Below are 19,282 nucleotides of genomic sequence, written 5' to 3'. Positions count from 1 at the left end.
AAGATCCTACGTCCTGAAAAAAAAGACTCGCAAAATAGGTCACTTTTTAACCGAATAAAAGATTGAGGTAAAAAATTATCCCGAGATCATTTCTAAAGAATGAATTCTTGCGAACAAAATGCGTTGTATTTTGTTAAAACCGTGCAATAGCCTTACTCGATTTTAGGTTCAAAGAAAAAAAAAAAACCCCCCAAAGAACAACGAGATTCCCCTAAAACGATAACATCGGTCAGATTCTTTCAAGTTGAGTAATTTCAGCCCGTGCGTTCTTTCAGCTGTTGTTTAATCACTTGTCATTAGTTTCAACGCGTTCCGAGAGCTGAGAGTTGAGTTACTTAACGTGCCTTAAGGGTTAACCGTAAACCCCCGATAAAAATCGAAAAATACGTGGAAGAAAAAGTTTTTTTTCCCCTGTTTATTTATTTTTTTTTTTTCTTTTTACTTTCAATTAATTTCTAGAAACGAAATAAACTGCGGAGGTATATATAGGAGAGATTATCGAAGATGTGCTTAATCAGGGCAAGAGACAGAATGCGAGAGATTTTCTTTCAGGCGTGAAGGACGATTAGTCATTAGGGGACTCGGGGAAGCTAGAAACCCGTTTTCCCCGGGGTGTCATTCCCGGGTCTCTATATTCCAGGGCGTAATCCGTCACCGTCGTAACTCCACCCCCTGATACATCGCCTCGAAGATGTTCCGTGCAAAGTTATCCAGGTATTGAAAATTTTTGCGTTAACCCTGAGCACCCTGCATCCACGTTTCATAATTATCATCGCCGCCGGTTCATTTCGCACCCTTCACCCGCAGCATCAACGACGTCGCCTTTAGTCGGTTCATGGAGTCGTTCGTTTATCGCACGCTGTATAAATACCGGGATTCAGGAAGGCACTCGGGACGAATCCAGAATACAGCTCATGCCTCGAGAGTATGAATGCAAAAATAATAGCCCAGAGTTTAAGGAGGAAAGTTTCGTGCAGCCGTACTGCACGAGATGCAACTACGGATCCTAAGAATAATAATAGTAATGATAATATTAGTAGTACCTAGAGAGAAGACACTTCTAGAGGAGAGACTCCTATACGCTTCAAACTTCGCATTCATATCTTTGTAAATATGTATGTATATGTATATAAGGTAAGATTGCGAATCTATGAATACGTAAGAAAGTTCCCTCGTAACTCTTATGGAAATAAAACACCGCGGTATTATAATTCAGCTCTAGCAAGTTTGTCTTCTCATCTCCTGATCGTCTGAATTTGTTCCAACCTGTACAGGGTGTTCCATTTAAGTTGACACGGTAGAACATTTCGCGTGAATAACCCATTTTAGAGTAAAAATTTTTCAAATAAAACTTTAATGGTTCGAAAGACGTATAATATGTACTTTTTTCGTCAACGCTTACAAAGTCGTTTGTCGATTAACATCGCCTTTTTTAAATGTGACACCCTGTATATACCTACATGCACTCTTCCATTCGCGTTCCTCGTTGGCCGATATGTGTGCGGAATTTTGCAAGAACACCCTAATTTGCTTCGAGATATGTCTCCGAGACGATGAAGTGAAAATACTTCGTCACTTCGAGCCTCACCGGAATATCAAGTTGTGTCAACTTTTAACGTCCTGGATCCTTGAACCCTGGGAGTATCGTAGAATCGCGAACAGAATGTTTATCGCATAGCGATAACCCTCCGGCGATGCTGCACTCTAGAGCATCGGATCGTGTGGATTATCGAAGCGACTATACGTGTACCTACGAAGCGAGGGTGTAGGTGACACGCGTTAATAATTCCCCTAATTAACAACAAACCAGACTGGCTTATTTCGCCAGAATTCAATTTCTGCCTGAGTAGGGTCTACTGCCATCCCTACTTTCACCCCCGAGTTACATCGCAGCTGCGTTCGTTAATGAGACAAGGTGACACGTCTTTTCGAGCAATTAAGACGATTGTATTGCCGTAATTACAAGGTCCGACTACGCCAGTATTATCGATCTTTTATCCTTAACCTCCCCCTCCCCCACCTCTTTTTCTTTCTCTCTATTTCTCCAGCAGAATAAACTTTCGAGGGAGTTCATCTCCTTTGAATTAAACTCGCAGCTAAAAACCCGCGCGTTACTTTCACGTATTATAGGATTTCTGTGCGTCTACGAGGAATCGACTGAATCAACTTGTTGATTATAAATAAAACGACATTGATTGCGAGACCGAATTCTATCGATCTAATTCGCAATTTATTTTTAACATACCTGATTATTGTATATAGGTATGTATTTCGTTGAGTCCCTTCCCTTGAGAAGATTCGAAAAAGTTTCTTTCGCAGGATTTCTCTCACAATGAGAAGAAAATTTATTATTATAGGTAGGTCGGTTAAAAATTCGAAACGATTCAAAACTTATCGTGACAACGGCTCGGTGAAAAGTTTTTCAAAGAGGTTATGTACATACATGTATATAGTGTATATACCTCGCGTTTATACTTTGCCCGCGGTGACAAATGTAATAGTTCTATATCTAAAGTTTTAAAGTTTCTCTGAGTTCGGAGCTTTCAACGAGCGTCACAAATACCACGAAGACGGAGAGAATCTAGCCGAGAAGAAGATGATCAGGGGGAAGAAACTTGGCGAATAGACCTGAGAGCGTTTAATGATGGTTTCTAACTGTAGCGAAGCTGGAAAATCGTTATTTAGTTGTTGTTGTTTTTTTTTTCGAATTGATATTTTCATCCCAGTATACGTATCTATAGCGCGAAGAGAAGCAGCAAGAAAAAAATAGCGGGTTCAAAGCGTGTGTGGGAAAAAAAAGTATAGAATCCATGGAACCCCGAGGATGAGAAGAAAGAAAAAATGTGCCAAGTTCGCACGTCGTAAAATCTGGCATGCTTACCTACTTATTTATATGCCATAAAACAGAACCTTCATCCCAGGTTAGACGTAATCGCAAAATTCAACCGAACACAGAACAGCAGATTTACGTTAGTATAACCCGATATCGGATGACACTTTTGCTTTTTCAGTGAAAAAGAAAATCGTCTCTTCGTAATACAAGGATTTTAATAAGAAATCGAACTCGATATAACTCAAGGAGGTTGGTTGGTGAAAACTCGATACGTTTTTTCACAATTTCAACAGAAATGAATAAACAAGATATTTGCGTATCGAGTATTCGTCACAATAATATGTTCGCAACGTGCGAAGATAACTTTGAAAGTACAAGAAACAGAAATACAAAAATTGTAAACAAAAGCTTGGACATCGATGCTTCATGTCAAGTTGATTCGTGGGTTAATCTAGTCTAGAAAAGTAAATTTTATTCATGTTTTAGGGCTAAATAAAAGAAGATATGTGTATACGAGAGACTTAACAAATATCAAATAGAAAAAGGTGAACTCCCCAAACCTAGTTCCAACGCATCGTAACGTTCATGTAGCTACCAGCCATAGGCTGAAAAACTTAATTTTTTTACTTTTTCTATGCTGTGTTATGAAAAATGCATGCTAGTGATATCGAATTCGTAGCACGCAATACTCGCGAACTAGGATTTGAATTAATTGTAAAATGTGCTAAGTGTGAATCATTAACCATGGACTCTTGCCCATTAATTAACACTGCGTATGCAGTAAATAAACGCATTAAATTTGCAATGAAGCTAATTGGAGTGGGATAATATGGTGCGAGATACATCAGTGCATGCATGAATTCACCAAGGACCAATCTTACAGAGCTTTTATGATCATATTTTAACTATGATCAATGATACACGTCATGTGACGAGCTATGCCGAAGAAGAAATTGGTCTTAAAAAACAAAAATTTGGCAGAGAAAATATCGCAGGAGTTTCTGCATCAGGAGATTTTTAAATTTATCTTCTGCAAGCCCTGCTCTCAGATAGAGCTATTAAAAAAGTATCCTTTTTCGCTACGAGGCACTGAGAAAAAAGAAACAAAAGATCTTGACGGAAAGGAACGACTTACTGATAAGGTTGTAAATTATCTCGCTAATTATTGTAGTCTTTCATTACGTCGTCATTCTCTGATAACATTGGCGGTATGTACAATGGTGCACGGCAGGCTTGCATTATAAATCATGATCCTTCGAAAATCCCAGAAATTTTATGTGTCCATAAGGTATCGAATCGTGGTGTAAATTCCAATACATTACTGGGAGAGACAATTTGGCTGCATTTGAGGATAAATCACCGTTACCTGAAGACATTGCTGAGCGTTTTTCCTACTTACGAAGACCTGTCGAAGGATAAATTGTCGGAGAGGTGTGTCGGTGAATTCACCCAAAACTAGTAGTACGAGTGTCTCGAGTGTTTCTGCAGTAGTCTGGCAAATGGCACCTAAACGTAATTTCAACGGAAATGATATTGTTGGAATAGAATTACATATTCCAACGATAATATTCAAAGAAAAAAGTCTAGCAGCTTTAAAAATATATGAGATACTGGCAACAAAGGTTGGACCTACTCTGTACGACTACTGTGTTCACAAGTAATGCTGACATTTGAGAAAAGTTGAATAGGTTTCAAATTCGTGATTACTTGTGATACCTGAGAACCAACTAGTGCTAGTTTTAGTCCTCCCATCAACAACAGAGCACTCAAGTTGCCATTCGATCAGATTACAATGACCTGAATTTAGATAAATTTATTGAAATGGCGTGAAGGAGGCTTCAGGGAAAATAGCAACGAGAGCGTCACCGTTGCGGTTATTTGGTCAATTGGTCAAAAGTTAGAGTGCGAAAATATATAAAAAAAAGCACCTCCTACTTTGCAGAAAGTTCTGCAGGCTGGATTATTGAATTTAGTGTCTCTTATGAAAGACAATTTAATAAGTACGTATAATCGTACGAGAAGGCAAATCAAACATGGCAAAACGGTCTTTTACTCGCCCCCTTATGTTGCAAGCTAAATTCAATTAAAATGATATGGTCGACGGTGAAAGATTGCGTGAAAAGGCATGACGCAACTTTTAAAATTGATGACGTAAGAAGTTTACTCGAAGAAGGAGTAAATTGAGGGCATCGGAGCGTAAAATTGAAAGATTTTTTTCAGGCATGTCACACTAACGGGCGGAAAACAATATCTGGGAAGTTGTCGATTACAGATCTAAAATCGCATTCAAAAATTTCAAGATAACAAAAATTTAACTTCAATCGAAAACGATGAGAAAAAACTCTATGCAGCGAGAGTTTTTAGGGTCGCTGAATGAATTCACGATACTCAATATTCAAAATCTGATTTCAGATTCGCAATCAGCGACCCTAAAAATCCCAAAAATTTAAATTTTTCGTCCGGCATATTGGATAGGCGCTAGGCGGTAGGAATACCTACCGCCATGACTCAAAGGGTTGATTTAAGGGTTATCTTAGAGAGACGTGAAACTCACCCTCGCCAAGGCGACGGCCGGAAAGGTGTCCCAGGCGAGCTCAGCCTCCTCTCCAGTGTTGCCGTGGCGTTGACCCGACAGGATTCGGGCAGCCGTCAGGGTGCTAAGGCCCATACCGTCGCCGACGAAGAGGACGACACCTCGGGCAACGCCCGTCGGCGTTGTGCCGGGGTTTCCGGAGGCTGCTGCCATCTGCCTGACCCGCGATTCGATGGCTCTGGTCGCAGCCTCGTACCAGACTTCTCTTTCTGCAACAAAACGTCGAGGGTTCGAGTTACAGTTTAAAAGAAAGCTGCAAGGAAATTCGTTTTCTCTACGGGACCACTCGATAAATATATATTTTTTTTTTTTTAGTTTACAAAGAAGTCTCGGAAAGACTGATTACAGAGGTACCAATTTCAACATCCGCGAACCTGATTTTTTTAAAACCAAAAAATAAAAAATCGATGTGATTTTTTTATCGCTTTTATATTTGACGAAAAAATGCATCAGGGTAAAAAAAAAAAAAAATTATCTGTGATGCAAAAGGTTTGAAATAATAATTGAAGGGCGGATGGTGGTGAGAAAAAAATACACATACGCCCTTTCGCCACTAAAATTGCATTTTTCATGGTTACGATCTTACGCCGTTATAGACGCACGTGAGATATTCTAAGGACTGAAACCGAGCTATTGAAGATCAGAAAGGCGATCATCAAATCGTGCGGATTGCATAAAAAAGCTAAGCTTCTATCTATATTCGGTTATTTTTGGGCGCACCGACCCAATTGAAGTTCGAAAAGCGGATATTCTTTTCCGGAAGGATTCTTCTCCTTATGCTTTGCCGGACAATTCGAACTTTCCAAGGAAGGAGAGAATCTCGGCTCGACTGACCGTCCAGCGTAATTTCGAGTGTCGACGGAGGGACGTTTTGCCAGCAAGGCGACCGGCCACCCACGCTCCAGATTATTCGAGTCTTTGATTCGATTCAATCTCTTTCACACCCGACAAGCACGTAGTTCCGTATACGCGATGAACCAGAGCACAGAGGGTCGGATTGCCGAGTAAAATTTCGGACACGATTCGAGGTCGATCGAATATCATTCCTCGAAATTGCTTTTTCACCATTTTCCGCATGGAACAGGTGTTGCAAACGTGACGTGAAATTTTTTTCACAGGACGGTCAAAGTTCATTTTAATTCTTTAATTGTGTATAAATAAATAAATTCACCTTTGAAAAGAAATCCCCGATTCGGAAGGTTGATTTTACTCATTATCTCTCTTAATTGTATACGGTTAGAAAAAAGATGTCTGAGCAGGAAAATCTTTTGTCGAGTTAAAGATTGACTAAACTGAAGCTTTTTGAGTAGTAATTATGGAGTGTTGTTCGTTATGTACGTGAGGTATAAATTTAAAAAAGTTAGAAGTCCTGAGAAATTTGAAAGCTGCGGTATCCCAAATCGAATGACATGGTAAAAATTTGAAAATCAAGATAACATAAAACAAAATAAGCAAACGCGCGTGACACGCATACGAGGTAACGAGGGTGGAAGGATTGTGTGAAGGTTTGATTTTTGCCGGATCGTAAATTTCGGTTCAATGTTTGGGCGGTTGGATTATTTAACGGATGCCATGGAAAACAGGGGGCCAAACCGCAAACACCTGATTCCTCGATTCCCTCGTTTATTACACAATTTGAAGTCTGGAGAGCAGCCTTCGACTGTAAGGCCGTCGCTAACCTCTGATCTGGGCGCGACCTAATCAGGAATCTTTCTCCTAAATTTCCTACCACAGATGGGGGAGAGAAGTCTCCGAATAAAAGTCAGGCCTCGACCTTTTCCCGGGTGGTAGTAAAACTGAAGTAACATCAGAAAATATAATGGAACGGTAACGATGTCGAAACATCAGATACGCGAAAAAAATTACAAAATGTAAACATTTTTTATGTACAGAAAAGTTAAGCTGTAGAAAGATAAGTGGGACAGATGGGGTGGGGTTGAAATTCCGAATTTCAAAAGCTCCGAAAGCGCCAAATGCCCAATTTTTTCAACTACCAAAATCTGACTTTGACGAAACTTCAAATTTTCGAATAATCCGAAGCCTGAGGCTCAAAGTTCGAAAAGTGCGATAATGAGAAAATCTAACATTCTGAAACATCGAAATTCCGAATGATCCAAGATTTTCAGTTCTGTGAATGTCTGGCTTGGTGAAATTTTTTTTCTTCGGATTTTCGATATTTTTTTATTTACTCATGAGCTATGCTGTATGATTGCATTTCAATATTCACAATTTTATTCTATCGAAACTTTATTTTTCAAAACCTTGCATTTCGGAAATTTGCGCCATCGCCTTTCGGACAATTCGAAACATCATTGTTTCGTAAAAGTTTCATTTCTTTGCTTCAACTTTCGCCACAAAATAAATCGAAATTAGACTTCAACCCCGCCACGATTATAAGGATCAACGTAGAATTTTCAAAACAACAAACACAAAACTTCACTGTTCCTATCCCTCTACATTCTCATCCCCGGGCCATGACAGTTCCCCCTTGAATTGTGAGCCTAAAAAACTCCCTAACAAATATCCGAGGGGCGGTTCGATGACGGAATTATCACTCCCTAAGGAGCAGAGTCCTGTTCATAATAAACCCGGGTAAAGGAGTCGGTCGAATTGTCGCAGGATTCGAGAGTCCGAGCGGGCAAGGACCTCGGGCATTTCTATTAATCCCACTTCGTGGTCCGGAGGCTGAGAGATACGTCGGTACCTCGAAGACGCGACGCGGAATAGCTAAGGGACAAAATTCCCTTCCCCACGTGTATATGAACAGGAACAATGCAGCGTACACGGAATATTGTGGCGACAATACCGTACCTACCAAAGGTATTATCAGTATAACGTGCGATGGAGAGGAAGAGAGAAAGGGAGGAAGGAAAGGGTCAAGCAAGGGGCGCTACAGGACAAGTAATTCAAAATGGCCGTCCGACTACTCGCGGGCAAGCGCCCAGGACTATTTTCATTTCTCAGTTGGTTAGACCGGAAGTAGTTCTCATACGCTCTGTGGAGCCTGGAAAATCCAATAACGCTGATGGCAGTTCCCGGATGTGTAGGGTATAAAGTCGTGTATAATGTTACGCGCTTATACGAGATCCAAGCTTTTCTCATTCTCGATCTCGATCTTCGATTCTGACCTAATTCCTACCCGCACGGTTCAATTTTCAAAGGCGCGGAATGTTGTAATTTCTTTCTGGAAAGAAAAAGATAAGAACTCCTCCCGCCGATGGCTAGCTGGACGAAAAACATCGACGAGTTGTTATACGTTATGATTGTAAAATTGTTGGGAGAAGACGTGATAAAATAAAGATTCAAAAAGTTTCGTCGGATCTAATCCAGTTATAAGTTGTAACTGAAGAAATTCTTGCACGTAAGAAATTAATTTCTTAAACTTTAAACAGTTCATCGTATCGATGACCATTTTCTTCATTTTTTACAAAAATTCCAATTGCTTGACTATAAATCTCATGAAGAATAACTCGTTTTGTTCGCAAATAAAAATAATGACAAAAGTGTATTATCTTGCTGAATAAAAATTAAATTATAACGATTTTGTAACTTCTTCACCAACTGACGGGATGTATAAAAAAAAATTGTATTACGTAATGAACAAAACGAAATTATTTTCCTGATATTGTGAGTAAAAAAAGTAATTTCAGTTGCAATTTTTAAACTAAATTAGACTCGATTAGCTCAAAACGTAATTTTACAGATCCGTTTGTTTTTTATAATTTTTTGGCATTTTTGTCACCACGAGTGTACGTTTTATGCAACTTTAATCCGCCTTTCACTCGCGGGAAATTAGGAAAGACAGAAAAAACTGCCGCTCGCGATGTGTGTATACCTTATACCCTTTGCATGCAGGCGTAGACGAGAAATTAGAATTACGAAGTTAGAGAGCGGTTCCCAAGGTAGTCACGAGATGTGCGATGCGAGTGGAAAAGCCTCTGCCGCTGGTGTTGGAAAAGCTGGCGTGTATCGCCGAGCCATTGTTGAAATCCCAGGCAGACAAGACAACTTTGGCGAAATTAACACCGCTTTTTGTCAGAATTAAGGGGCCGCTTTTGTCGCGACAAATGTCGCACATTATGAGGAAACTACGCAATACCGTGAAATCAGCTGCGTCTCGCCGCGAGTTTTGAGTTTTGCGACGCGGCGTTTAAAACGCATGGAGCTTTTCTGAAGTCGACGGTAGTAAAAATTATAAACGCACTTCGAAAATCTGTAGCAGTAGTTAACTGAAGTCGATGGAATCGAATTTCACGAATTTTTAGATTTGAGGTGTTTGGTTGAAGAAAATTTTTAGTAATTATATTAACTGTAGAATTCGTGTATTTGTTGAGTAATCATATTCGTGAGCTACGAAGATCCCTTCAGACATGCATACGAAAATAGATAAATCTTAGAATCTTAAAACATTTTTTTGATAACTTCAGTATTTTCCATGATCAAGGAGTGAAATATTGGTAAAAACAAATACAACATTCGTGTTAGCACCTGTGAACGCGTGAGACCATAAGTCAAGCTTTTGCCTGGTGCATTCCTTCGAAAGCCACGTAGGTATCTACTCATTGTCAGTTTGGAAAACTTTTTAATAAACCTTGTTATTTCGTTAGCGGCTGTACGGAGACAGCGGCTTGTGAAAAGTGAAGTGAAATAAAGAAATGGGAAGAAATGAAAATCGTGCTCGGAGTAGGTACGTACGTACGTATAGATATACGTATGCATACGTATATAGCAGGTTCACGCCAGGCATAATATTAGCTGCAAATTGAAACTTCGTCCGGCTTTCGAGGTTCTTTAATAAAAACTTTGCCACGTGCAGGCCGCGTAGCTTGCACCGAACGGCTGTGAGCATATTAAAAAACCTGACAAAGTTTCATTTTGAAAATAATTAATTCACCCCACGGTGTGTATATTTTCAATTTTCTCTCACACGCGATTCTATATCTGCTGTTTGACTGCCCGCGATAGCGAATTTCGGTTATTTCGAACCGCGAACACGGTTCTCGATTAATAAAATCGTATTGCATTCATTATTGACAGTTATACGAATCACGGTGCCGTTTGCGAATTGAAAAATAATTTCATTTTCCATCCACCTCCCTCCTTCCCTATTCCCAAATTCTTATCAACATATTATGCGTCACGTGCGATAAGCAATTAAAAAATAAATTACAAATAAACTATCATTTCCTGCTTATATTACGATAACGTTTTACGATATTCTCACACATTACTTACGATTTAAAAAACTATATCTTACGATTGTAAAAATTATGCGCAAAAAATGTTCTCGTATACAGAGATCTTACAACTCCGATAACTGATATTTATTTACGTTATAAAACATCGTATTATCACGCTGACTTTATCGAAAGTTAAATAAGTAAAAAGAGAAGAATAAAAAACAATTTTTAAACCGAACACCGTAGCGATTTGAGAGTTCAAACGATACCGATCCAACTGACAGGGCGAAAAATGTGCATATTTCCAAAGACTGGGGGAAACGATCAGCGCCCCTCCCCTTTTGATAAGGATAATTGCGTTATCCAGGTACTTTATCCTTTAGGGGAGGACGGGGGAGGCATTTGGACTTGTACCGAGTTCGAGATTGGATTCAACGTCCTCTCGCAAGCCACAACCCAATTTGATCAGTACACCCTGGTGTCACCCCATGTAGATATATATATATATATATATATGTACTATAGATAGATAGTCTAATATGTCTCGAAACCGAAATTTCGAGTCAAGAGCACACGTGTTTCTGACCCAAACGGGCCAGCCTCTATAGGCATCAGCTCTGCGAATATTATATCCGATTTACACCCGCGCGGATCCAGGAAATTATTATTTTTCCTGAGAATGGAGAAAGTATTTTTTCTCTCTTTCTCTTCTTTTCTTGAGCAAAAACTACGTCCGCCTACGCGGTTTCACATGGAGAAGTACGTGAGGGCGGAAAATGAAAATACAATTTACTTTTTTCGTATTGAACTTTTTCTTACTTTGTCGTCCTTTATTCGTCGCGATCTCCCTTTTCCTCATATTCTTTTTGTTTTCGAGCATTTCATCTCCAGGCCGGATTCGACCTCCTGCCCCAGCTACTCTTAAGATTTTCGCTTTGACTGGAGCTTGATTGTTTTCTCAACGCGTATCAACTCTGATGGAAATTGAAACATGTCGGGATATCTACGGAGAGGAAATAGTGCCTGAATTTACTGAGTTTGTATTGCAGGGAAATAATACTAGTCAATTAACGCACTCTTTCCTCCCACAGTACATACAATAACAAGCATTGGAAAAAGTAACATTTTTTTGCTAATGGAAAAATATTTGCACCCGCACGTTTCCGTAAAGTCTTGTTTTACTCCGATTGGAAGAAACGTCAGGAACGAGAGAAAATCGTATCGATATTAGTACACGAAACGTAAGCAGTTATTCAGAAAAGACGGATTCCAAAAAGCCTGAGTAAATATTGAAGGCTACAAATTACTCGGAACTCTTAGAAGTAATGAAAGAAAAAAACCGTTGCAAATAAAAATTCAAACTCTGACGACTAGCAATGAAATTATAAGATTCTTATACCGAATTTCTTTCAGTGACTAAATATTATCAAAAAAGGTTTCATGCGTAATTTATTAAAAGTATATGTTATGCATATTCGATTGAATTTCGCAGTAAAAAATGGGCAACATTCTCACGACGTCTGAGCTTTGAATGATGTAAAAAACGATAGTATGAATCGACGTAGGCGCATAATAATACATCGTATATCCGACGGAGACACGTTGAAAAATGTGATTCAAGACGGCGGCGTGACGATTTCTTACCCGACGTTGTACGAATGTAACGTGTGTGTAAAAAGCGTTGACAATTTGTCAGGAAACGTAAAGGGGAAGTAGCTGCGCGTTCCATGAGATCGAGGTCAGTTTTTGGACGAGCATACAGGGAGGGATAAAAAGAAAAACGAAAGAGATATCTGATTATAGTAGAGAATATATAGTAGACGGCTCAGGGACGAATAAGGAGAGAGAAAGAGAGAGAGAGAGCGAGAGAGAGAGAGAGTCGGTCCATTTCATTCGACCATTTTGGCCGGATTGAAGTTTCGATGAAAAGAATCTCAACGAGAGAAAAAAAGAGAAGCGAATTTTTCAGAGACGAAGGTTCCCAGTTTTGACGGTCCCCCGGAGACGAGAGAATGACGCGTTACAACGACGTTGCGAGGGTCGTTAAAATCCCAAGAAATCCGTTCGACTCCTATAAAAGACTCGCAATAATATCGAGCATCCGAAATGAAAAAAAAAAAAAGAAAAAAAAAAAAAGTTCCGCCTCAGTTCCAGAGGGAAATATAATTCGCCACGTGTACGACGCAGCTGTATGTCACAACCATGTGAAATTGGTTTCACATCGTAAGAGTAAAGCGAGTCGCCCACCACACCATAAACGTGTATTAAACGCGTTGACAGCTGAAAATTGTTTTTAAAGTCTCTCAAACTGACGCCATCGTGTAAATTTTTAACTTTCGCAAGCATTGGCAAATCGTAAAATGAAAGGAAAAATTATCGTAAAAATTATGCCTTCACTTTTCGAAAATCTTATCGTTAGTTAGGTTAGTTTAGGATTCACAAGAAATTCGGCATGTAGAATTCGTTACGAGATATTTCTTTACAATCTCAATTGCATGTACACATCTTTGAACCTTTTTTTTTTTTTTTTGATTCCTTGATTTTCGGTCATACGTTACGATTTTTTTTTTCTCCATTTTCTGTCAATAAGAATAAATTTTTTTTTTTTTTTTTTTCATTTCAATTCATATTTCTTTCCTCTCAACAGATAATTCTGGCACGAATCAAAACTAATTCAAACCAACTTGACTTAATTTTTCATAGTTCAATTCTTTCTCAATTAATTATCATTATTTCATTCGATTCTCATTAATACAGTAATTTTCAATCAATTCGGTTGTTTCTAATTAATTCAGGTGAATTATCATCAATTCACAAACCTATTGACATATCAATTCACCGAGTTATATTCACCCCGCATTAAACTTTATCATATAAATAAGCTATTAAAAACCAGCTACAAGTAAAAACAAAAAATCCTCCCAGTTTTTTCTCTCGACCCCGCCAGTTTTGTATAATTTTATCATCGGCGCGCAGATCGGCCTTGACGATTACTCAATTCCGGGGGTTTTCGCACAAGTAGACCTGAAATTTCTAGGGTCTGTATAACAAGATACGGAAGTGTAACGCATAGCCAAAGGCCCGGGGCCCTTTCTTCGCGATAACCCGACGACGCTATACGTATACAGTGCCCTCAACTTCTCCCGAGGAGAAAACACACGCTTGAGTTTTACGCTTACGGAGCAAAAGGAGGATATGCCTCTGAATACATTTCCCTCCAGTTTGTTAGCGGTTTCTTATGCAAAATGACGGTACAAGTAATTCGGCGAAAGGGAGGAAAGAGGTCAAAGGGTGGGAAAGGACGAGAAGATGGGTGGAGGAGGGGGGGGGGGGCTCGCGGACGAGAAATACTAGGCACGTAATTTATCTTGCGTCATAAATTAGGGCAAATATCAAAAGATGCGAAACATCCCTTTACATACCCAAATTTTGCAGCAGCCCTTGGCGAAATGTTAAATATATTACTGAAAGGATGTCACGTTTCTTATTTTCTATACCTACTATAAATTATAGGTATATATTACAGATGGATATATTTATATAAAACGTATTTATACGTGTAGAACTTTTTTTTACCCCATAGAATATCGGAAACATTATTTTTTAATGTTATTATTTAATATATATACGCGATGCAGAGAGTTGGCTTGAAAGCGAAAACTATTCTATAAAATCAAGTTTCCTACTGTGTTTGAACTTGAAACGGTAATAATCTCGCATCTAACAAAATATGGCGCTTGTCAATTAAATAACGCGTGAAACATACGGTCGAGGAAATAAAACAGCCTTAATCAAAGGCTCTGATAAAAATCAAAATATATATGCTCATCAGGGAGGCTTGAAAAAAAACAAATATATGTTTCAGTTTGTCTGCAAACTCAGCGAGTAGACAATATTATACTACCGTAGAATATGAACATGCCGTAGATATAATTGAAAATCTTTTGCCACGAGGCGACTCGATGCTGTCAATTTCCTGCCCGTTTTATAGCCTCGGTTAGTCTAGCCGGCGTTTCCTCTTGTTTTTTTCTTCTTTTTTTTTTTTCTTTTTTGTTGAAATTTTTTCCTGCATGCAGGCGACATTGTTTGATGAAAGTCGGGTGAAAAATGACAGGGAATAGATTGATCGTGTCGGCGTAGTTTGAAAATCAGAAAGGAAATTTAACGGATATTCATTTCCACTGTAGGTGGTTCGCACCTATACCAGTACTAAAAAAAAAAATTACGTTACGACCGACCGTCTGAAGAATGGAATAAAATCTCTGCTCGGACAACTGATAAGTCAACAATATGTGTATACGTAAACGTATACGGTGTTCCCGCAGACTTTTCCCCTATCACTTTCGTCATATTCCATTATTTCGGATGACTCGATTCTCCACTTTGTTTTTTTTTTTTTTTTTTTTTTTTTTTAGTCTTTTTTCCTACGCCGCAATGTCACGAGGGTCGCGAGGGTCCTTCAGCGATTATCGAATCGCAGTCGGACCGCAGAATTTCCAAAAATAAATATATATATATATATATATATATGTATATATACGTCCATGTATAATACATTATACATATGTACATACATGTAGTGTATTACACGCGTAGAGTTTGTGACAGAGACCGTCGAAGTACGAAAATAACGCTGATATAGCATAATTGTAACGTGACAGTGAGAACTAGCCTGAATTTCATTTAGTTCGGTTAAATTGATGGAAAATTTATTTTAATACAAATTCCCGAACCCTGAGGAATTCGGACGATTCAACGCAACGAGTTAGATAAACAGACTTTACTGCTCGACTGAGGTTCAATTAGTCCCTTTTGGCTACGCCGCAGGCATCGTGCGGTCAAACTTTGACCATTTCTGCGCGAACGCGAAATCGTGTAGGTGGGTGGGTGTATGGATAGATATCACGTATAAGGGTAGGTATGACGGGCTTTGAGTATATGGAGTGAAATTCACGGGAGAAACGAGGGGCGTAAAGCGAACACGTGACTCGAGCAATTCTTGGTGGTGATATAGAATATCGTTCTCGAATAAATTATTTTTTGATTTTATTATAATAATGATTATTATGAAGATATATTGAAATATGAATTCTGAATAAATCTAAAAATTAATTAATAATTCGTTAATTAAAGTTCTGACAGATTATCAAAGTTCTTATTTCAAATTTTATACATAATACAAATTCTGAAATAAAAACAAGTGAGTCCACTATCTATATACATGTACAATTGTACATACATACAAGTTCTTCTGCGTATAAATATTTTTTTGTTTTCTTTATATAATAAGCTTCTTCGTCGCTGACGGTAAAGTCGAGCATAATACAGATAGGTGGCAGCTTATCTTCGTGCTTTTGTCATAACCTGCAAGGTTGTATTTTGGATCGATCGTAACACATTTTCCCCCCGCACGCAAAGAGCGATATTTTTATCCATATAAGTTTCGAGGCTCCATTTCGCGTGCGACACGGGTTAAAGCCTACATCTGATATTCTTGACGAGTTCTTTCTGCGATCCTGTACGGGTATTGAAACACACGCAAACACACAGATACTCGGGACAATGAAGCCTCTGTTTTGACACTTGGACCCGTGTGCCAAAGCTGCAGGGATCGCGAGATCAGATCCTCTCTCTCTCTCTCTTTCTCATCTCAAGATACACAGCTTGGACGGTATAACTACTCTTCTTTTATCACGAAAGCAGCTCCCCCAAAAGTAATACAAATATATATATATATATATATATATGTATAGGTAAGTAAGGGATGCAAATTGGGATGGCGACCAACACGCAAAGTTCATCCTCAAACTTTTCTGCGGGTGCGGAAGCAGCGAGTAACGAATAAGGCTCGAGTATAATGCCTGCAAGGGAAGAGGCGAGGAGAAGAAGAAAAAAAGCAGAAGAAGAAGAAGAAGAAGAAGAAGAACCCGAACGGTATATGTATATAATACATAGGTATAAAGGACTCGAAACTGTTTCGAAAGACATTTATTTACCCGAGACGGGGTGAGACGGTTAAGAAATTAGAATGAAAAAAATATACAGGTATATATATATATATATGTATATATAGTACGTATTTATACCTACAGAATGAAAGAAATGAGGAGGAGAAAAAAGAAAGGAAACGAAACGGATGCGGAAACGTTCCGAATAATAGGATTTAATGCGATTTCGTCATCCCCAAATTCGAAACGGAAATTTTAGAGGCTTCTCGTCAGACTCTCGTCTATACATGTGCATAAGCACATACACAAGGTCTTAATATGTTCGTACGTGTATGTATATATATATATATATATATATATATATATATCTGTTCCTGCACGTAAATTCTATCATCGATGACACGCTAAATGCATGTACGTATATATACACATGTATATGTATATAGTCGAAGAATCCGCATTGTTAATTTGTGAATTGCGACTTGTGCAGTAATATTTCGCCAACCGCTTCAGTTACTGATACCAGAAACGTTGTTCCAAAGATTTGTCGTTGGCGAAGTAATTTCACCGTGTTTCATGCCGTGGAAAATCAGCGACATTTCTTTTTTCACGCTCGGATGAACGACCGTATCGCAGTGACAATATTTTGCAATGTCCGCGATTGCTGACCCAAAAAATTAATATCTACAGTAACCATGCATCGTCAGATTTATCCCGATTCGCGATATTACAGAAATGACGAATCGCTAAAATAATTATCCAGATTAAATTACAGATTCCGAATCAACGGGCGTGCAAGATGAAGAAAATTTTTTTTTTTTTATATTTGATTAGAAGTAGATCGTAGAACGCAAGAGTTTTGTATTCATTTATCTGCACTCAATCCGGCTACAATTTTTGTCGACAACTTAACAATTTCAATTTAATTAAACTCAAAGTGCCATGCGGTTGTAAAAATTATTCAAGAGCTGCGGTCTGTTTTTATCTTCATGCTTCGATGTGAAAGCAATTTGTCAAAGTCAGAACAGAATGTATATCGCGTGCAGAAATATAATTTTATACATAGGTACCTTGTACCTTGGCTCGCGGTATATACATAATATAACATAGATAAGTGATATGAATTTTTCAGTTTTTATATTACTTTGTTTTACTTCTTTGCAGCGCTTTCTCACTGTCAGACCTAAATCAGTCACTTAAAATCAAAGCTCAAGAGACACAGGCTCACATTTCACAAAATCGAATCGACCAGACTAAGGCTTTCAGTTTCATTTCGAATAAGAGAGAGGCAGTCAGAGTTGAGGGGTTGGAAAAATATTGAATAAAACCGATAAACATTAACGATTGTAAAGCGACGCGAGAGCCGATTTTATATACGTGACATATATAAGGTTTGGGTTATTGGTACGAAAGAGAATGAAAAAAAGATTGCCTCTTTCGAACGGTAAAATTTCGCAAACTACGCGGCAGAAACGAATAAAGTGTAAGATCGCAATTTCTTTTCAACTTTTAAACTTCCGAGACTTTTCGTTGACGCCAGCTTCGCTGCAAGTATAATATCTTCACGATGACGCGACGACGGGGGGCGACGGCAAAGAATTCGTATGGAAGGTCTCAACTGGAGTGAAAAGTTATTTGCACCGAAACGCGTTTTCTCTCTTGCAGCAATTTACATAAATAAATAACACGTGTGTACGGGTATTTTATTTACAATATTATTTTCAACTGGAATAATGCAAGAAAGTTTCCCCATACATGAGAACTCTGTGAAATATGTATAATAATAATTGTCGACTTACAAGTTTACAATTGACAATGTTAAATACAATTAGTCAAACACGAGTGAAGAAATTTTTTCAACTCCGCTGTGACCCGTTTCCGGTAAATATTAATGTTAATGAACCTAATTGCTTCAATGAAAGTGAGCTGCTCTCAGGAAATTAAAGAATGTTCCCGTTAGAATTCATCGATGGTTAAATTTTAGATGTAAAACAAATGCGGACATAAAAAGGAGGTAACTAAATTGATTTTATTCTTTGCTGGATCGTGAAAAATTTACTCAGCGAATTGAATCGTCTATGATTTATTTTATGCGAAAAAACTTTTCACATGGTGTTCTCAAAGTGCTGGAATATTAATGAAGGCAAGATGAAAAAAACAAAGACAATAATAATAATGTTTTCGAAACATAGAGTTCAGGTAAAATTCGAGAAATTCTCTCAGAGATATAACAATATTGTGTGTTAAATAGGAATTAGGTTTAGTTTCGTAAACAAACTCGAATCAAATGAAAAATCGTCTACCACCCGAGGCGATTTTCGCAAATGACATACGCAAACGCATCGAAAATGTTTGGAAAAAAAATCACCAGAGAGAAAAGGAGAATAAAAACAGGATCAGGAAAAAGTTTTGTTTCAAAACTGTTACGTTTCAACTAATTGAAAACCGCGTTTGAAAATACAGAATAAAGCTCGGTAGTTAATAACTCTAGAAATATTGCATTATTGGACAGTTTCTTTTAATTTTTACATTTACATTCATAGATAAATATAAATCGTCTACAGTATAACGAATTTCGAATAACGTCAAACATGTTTTCCACTAACGCAAGGTAGAATTTTATGAATTATATAAACGACGTTTTTCCAAGCGAAGATAAAATGCTTCAATCGATTCAAACTCGCTTAGATCCAATTCAAAGTTTTTCACCCCGTTTTTCCAATCAGAA

At 38.3% G+C, this 19,282-nt stretch overlaps 1 protein-coding gene across 2 annotated transcripts in view; it reads right to left on the bottom strand.

Moving 5' to 3' along the window:
- The window catches only part of LOC124410375 (alkaline phosphatase-like), a 98,337-nt gene that overhangs the window by 43,788 nt on the left and 35,267 nt on the right, over positions 1 to 19,282 (bottom strand). For both annotated transcript variants that reach the window (XM_046888678.1, XM_046888677.1), the window contains exon 2: positions 5,388 to 5,635. In XM_046888678.1, the coding sequence (XP_046744634.1) occupies positions 5,388 to 5,579 (192 nt within the window). In that variant the 5' untranslated portion in view covers positions 5,580 to 5,635. The remainder of the gene's footprint in view (positions 1 to 5,387; positions 5,636 to 19,282) is intronic.

The sequence above is a fragment of the Diprion similis genome, chromosome 9 (genome assembly GCF_021155765.1).
Source record: "Diprion similis isolate iyDipSimi1 chromosome 9, iyDipSimi1.1, whole genome shotgun sequence".
NCBI classification, from domain to species: Eukaryota; Metazoa; Arthropoda; class Insecta; order Hymenoptera; family Diprionidae; genus Diprion; species Diprion similis.
Note: the sequence above shows the minus strand (reverse complement) of the source record. Positions and strands in the feature narration are given on the sequence as shown.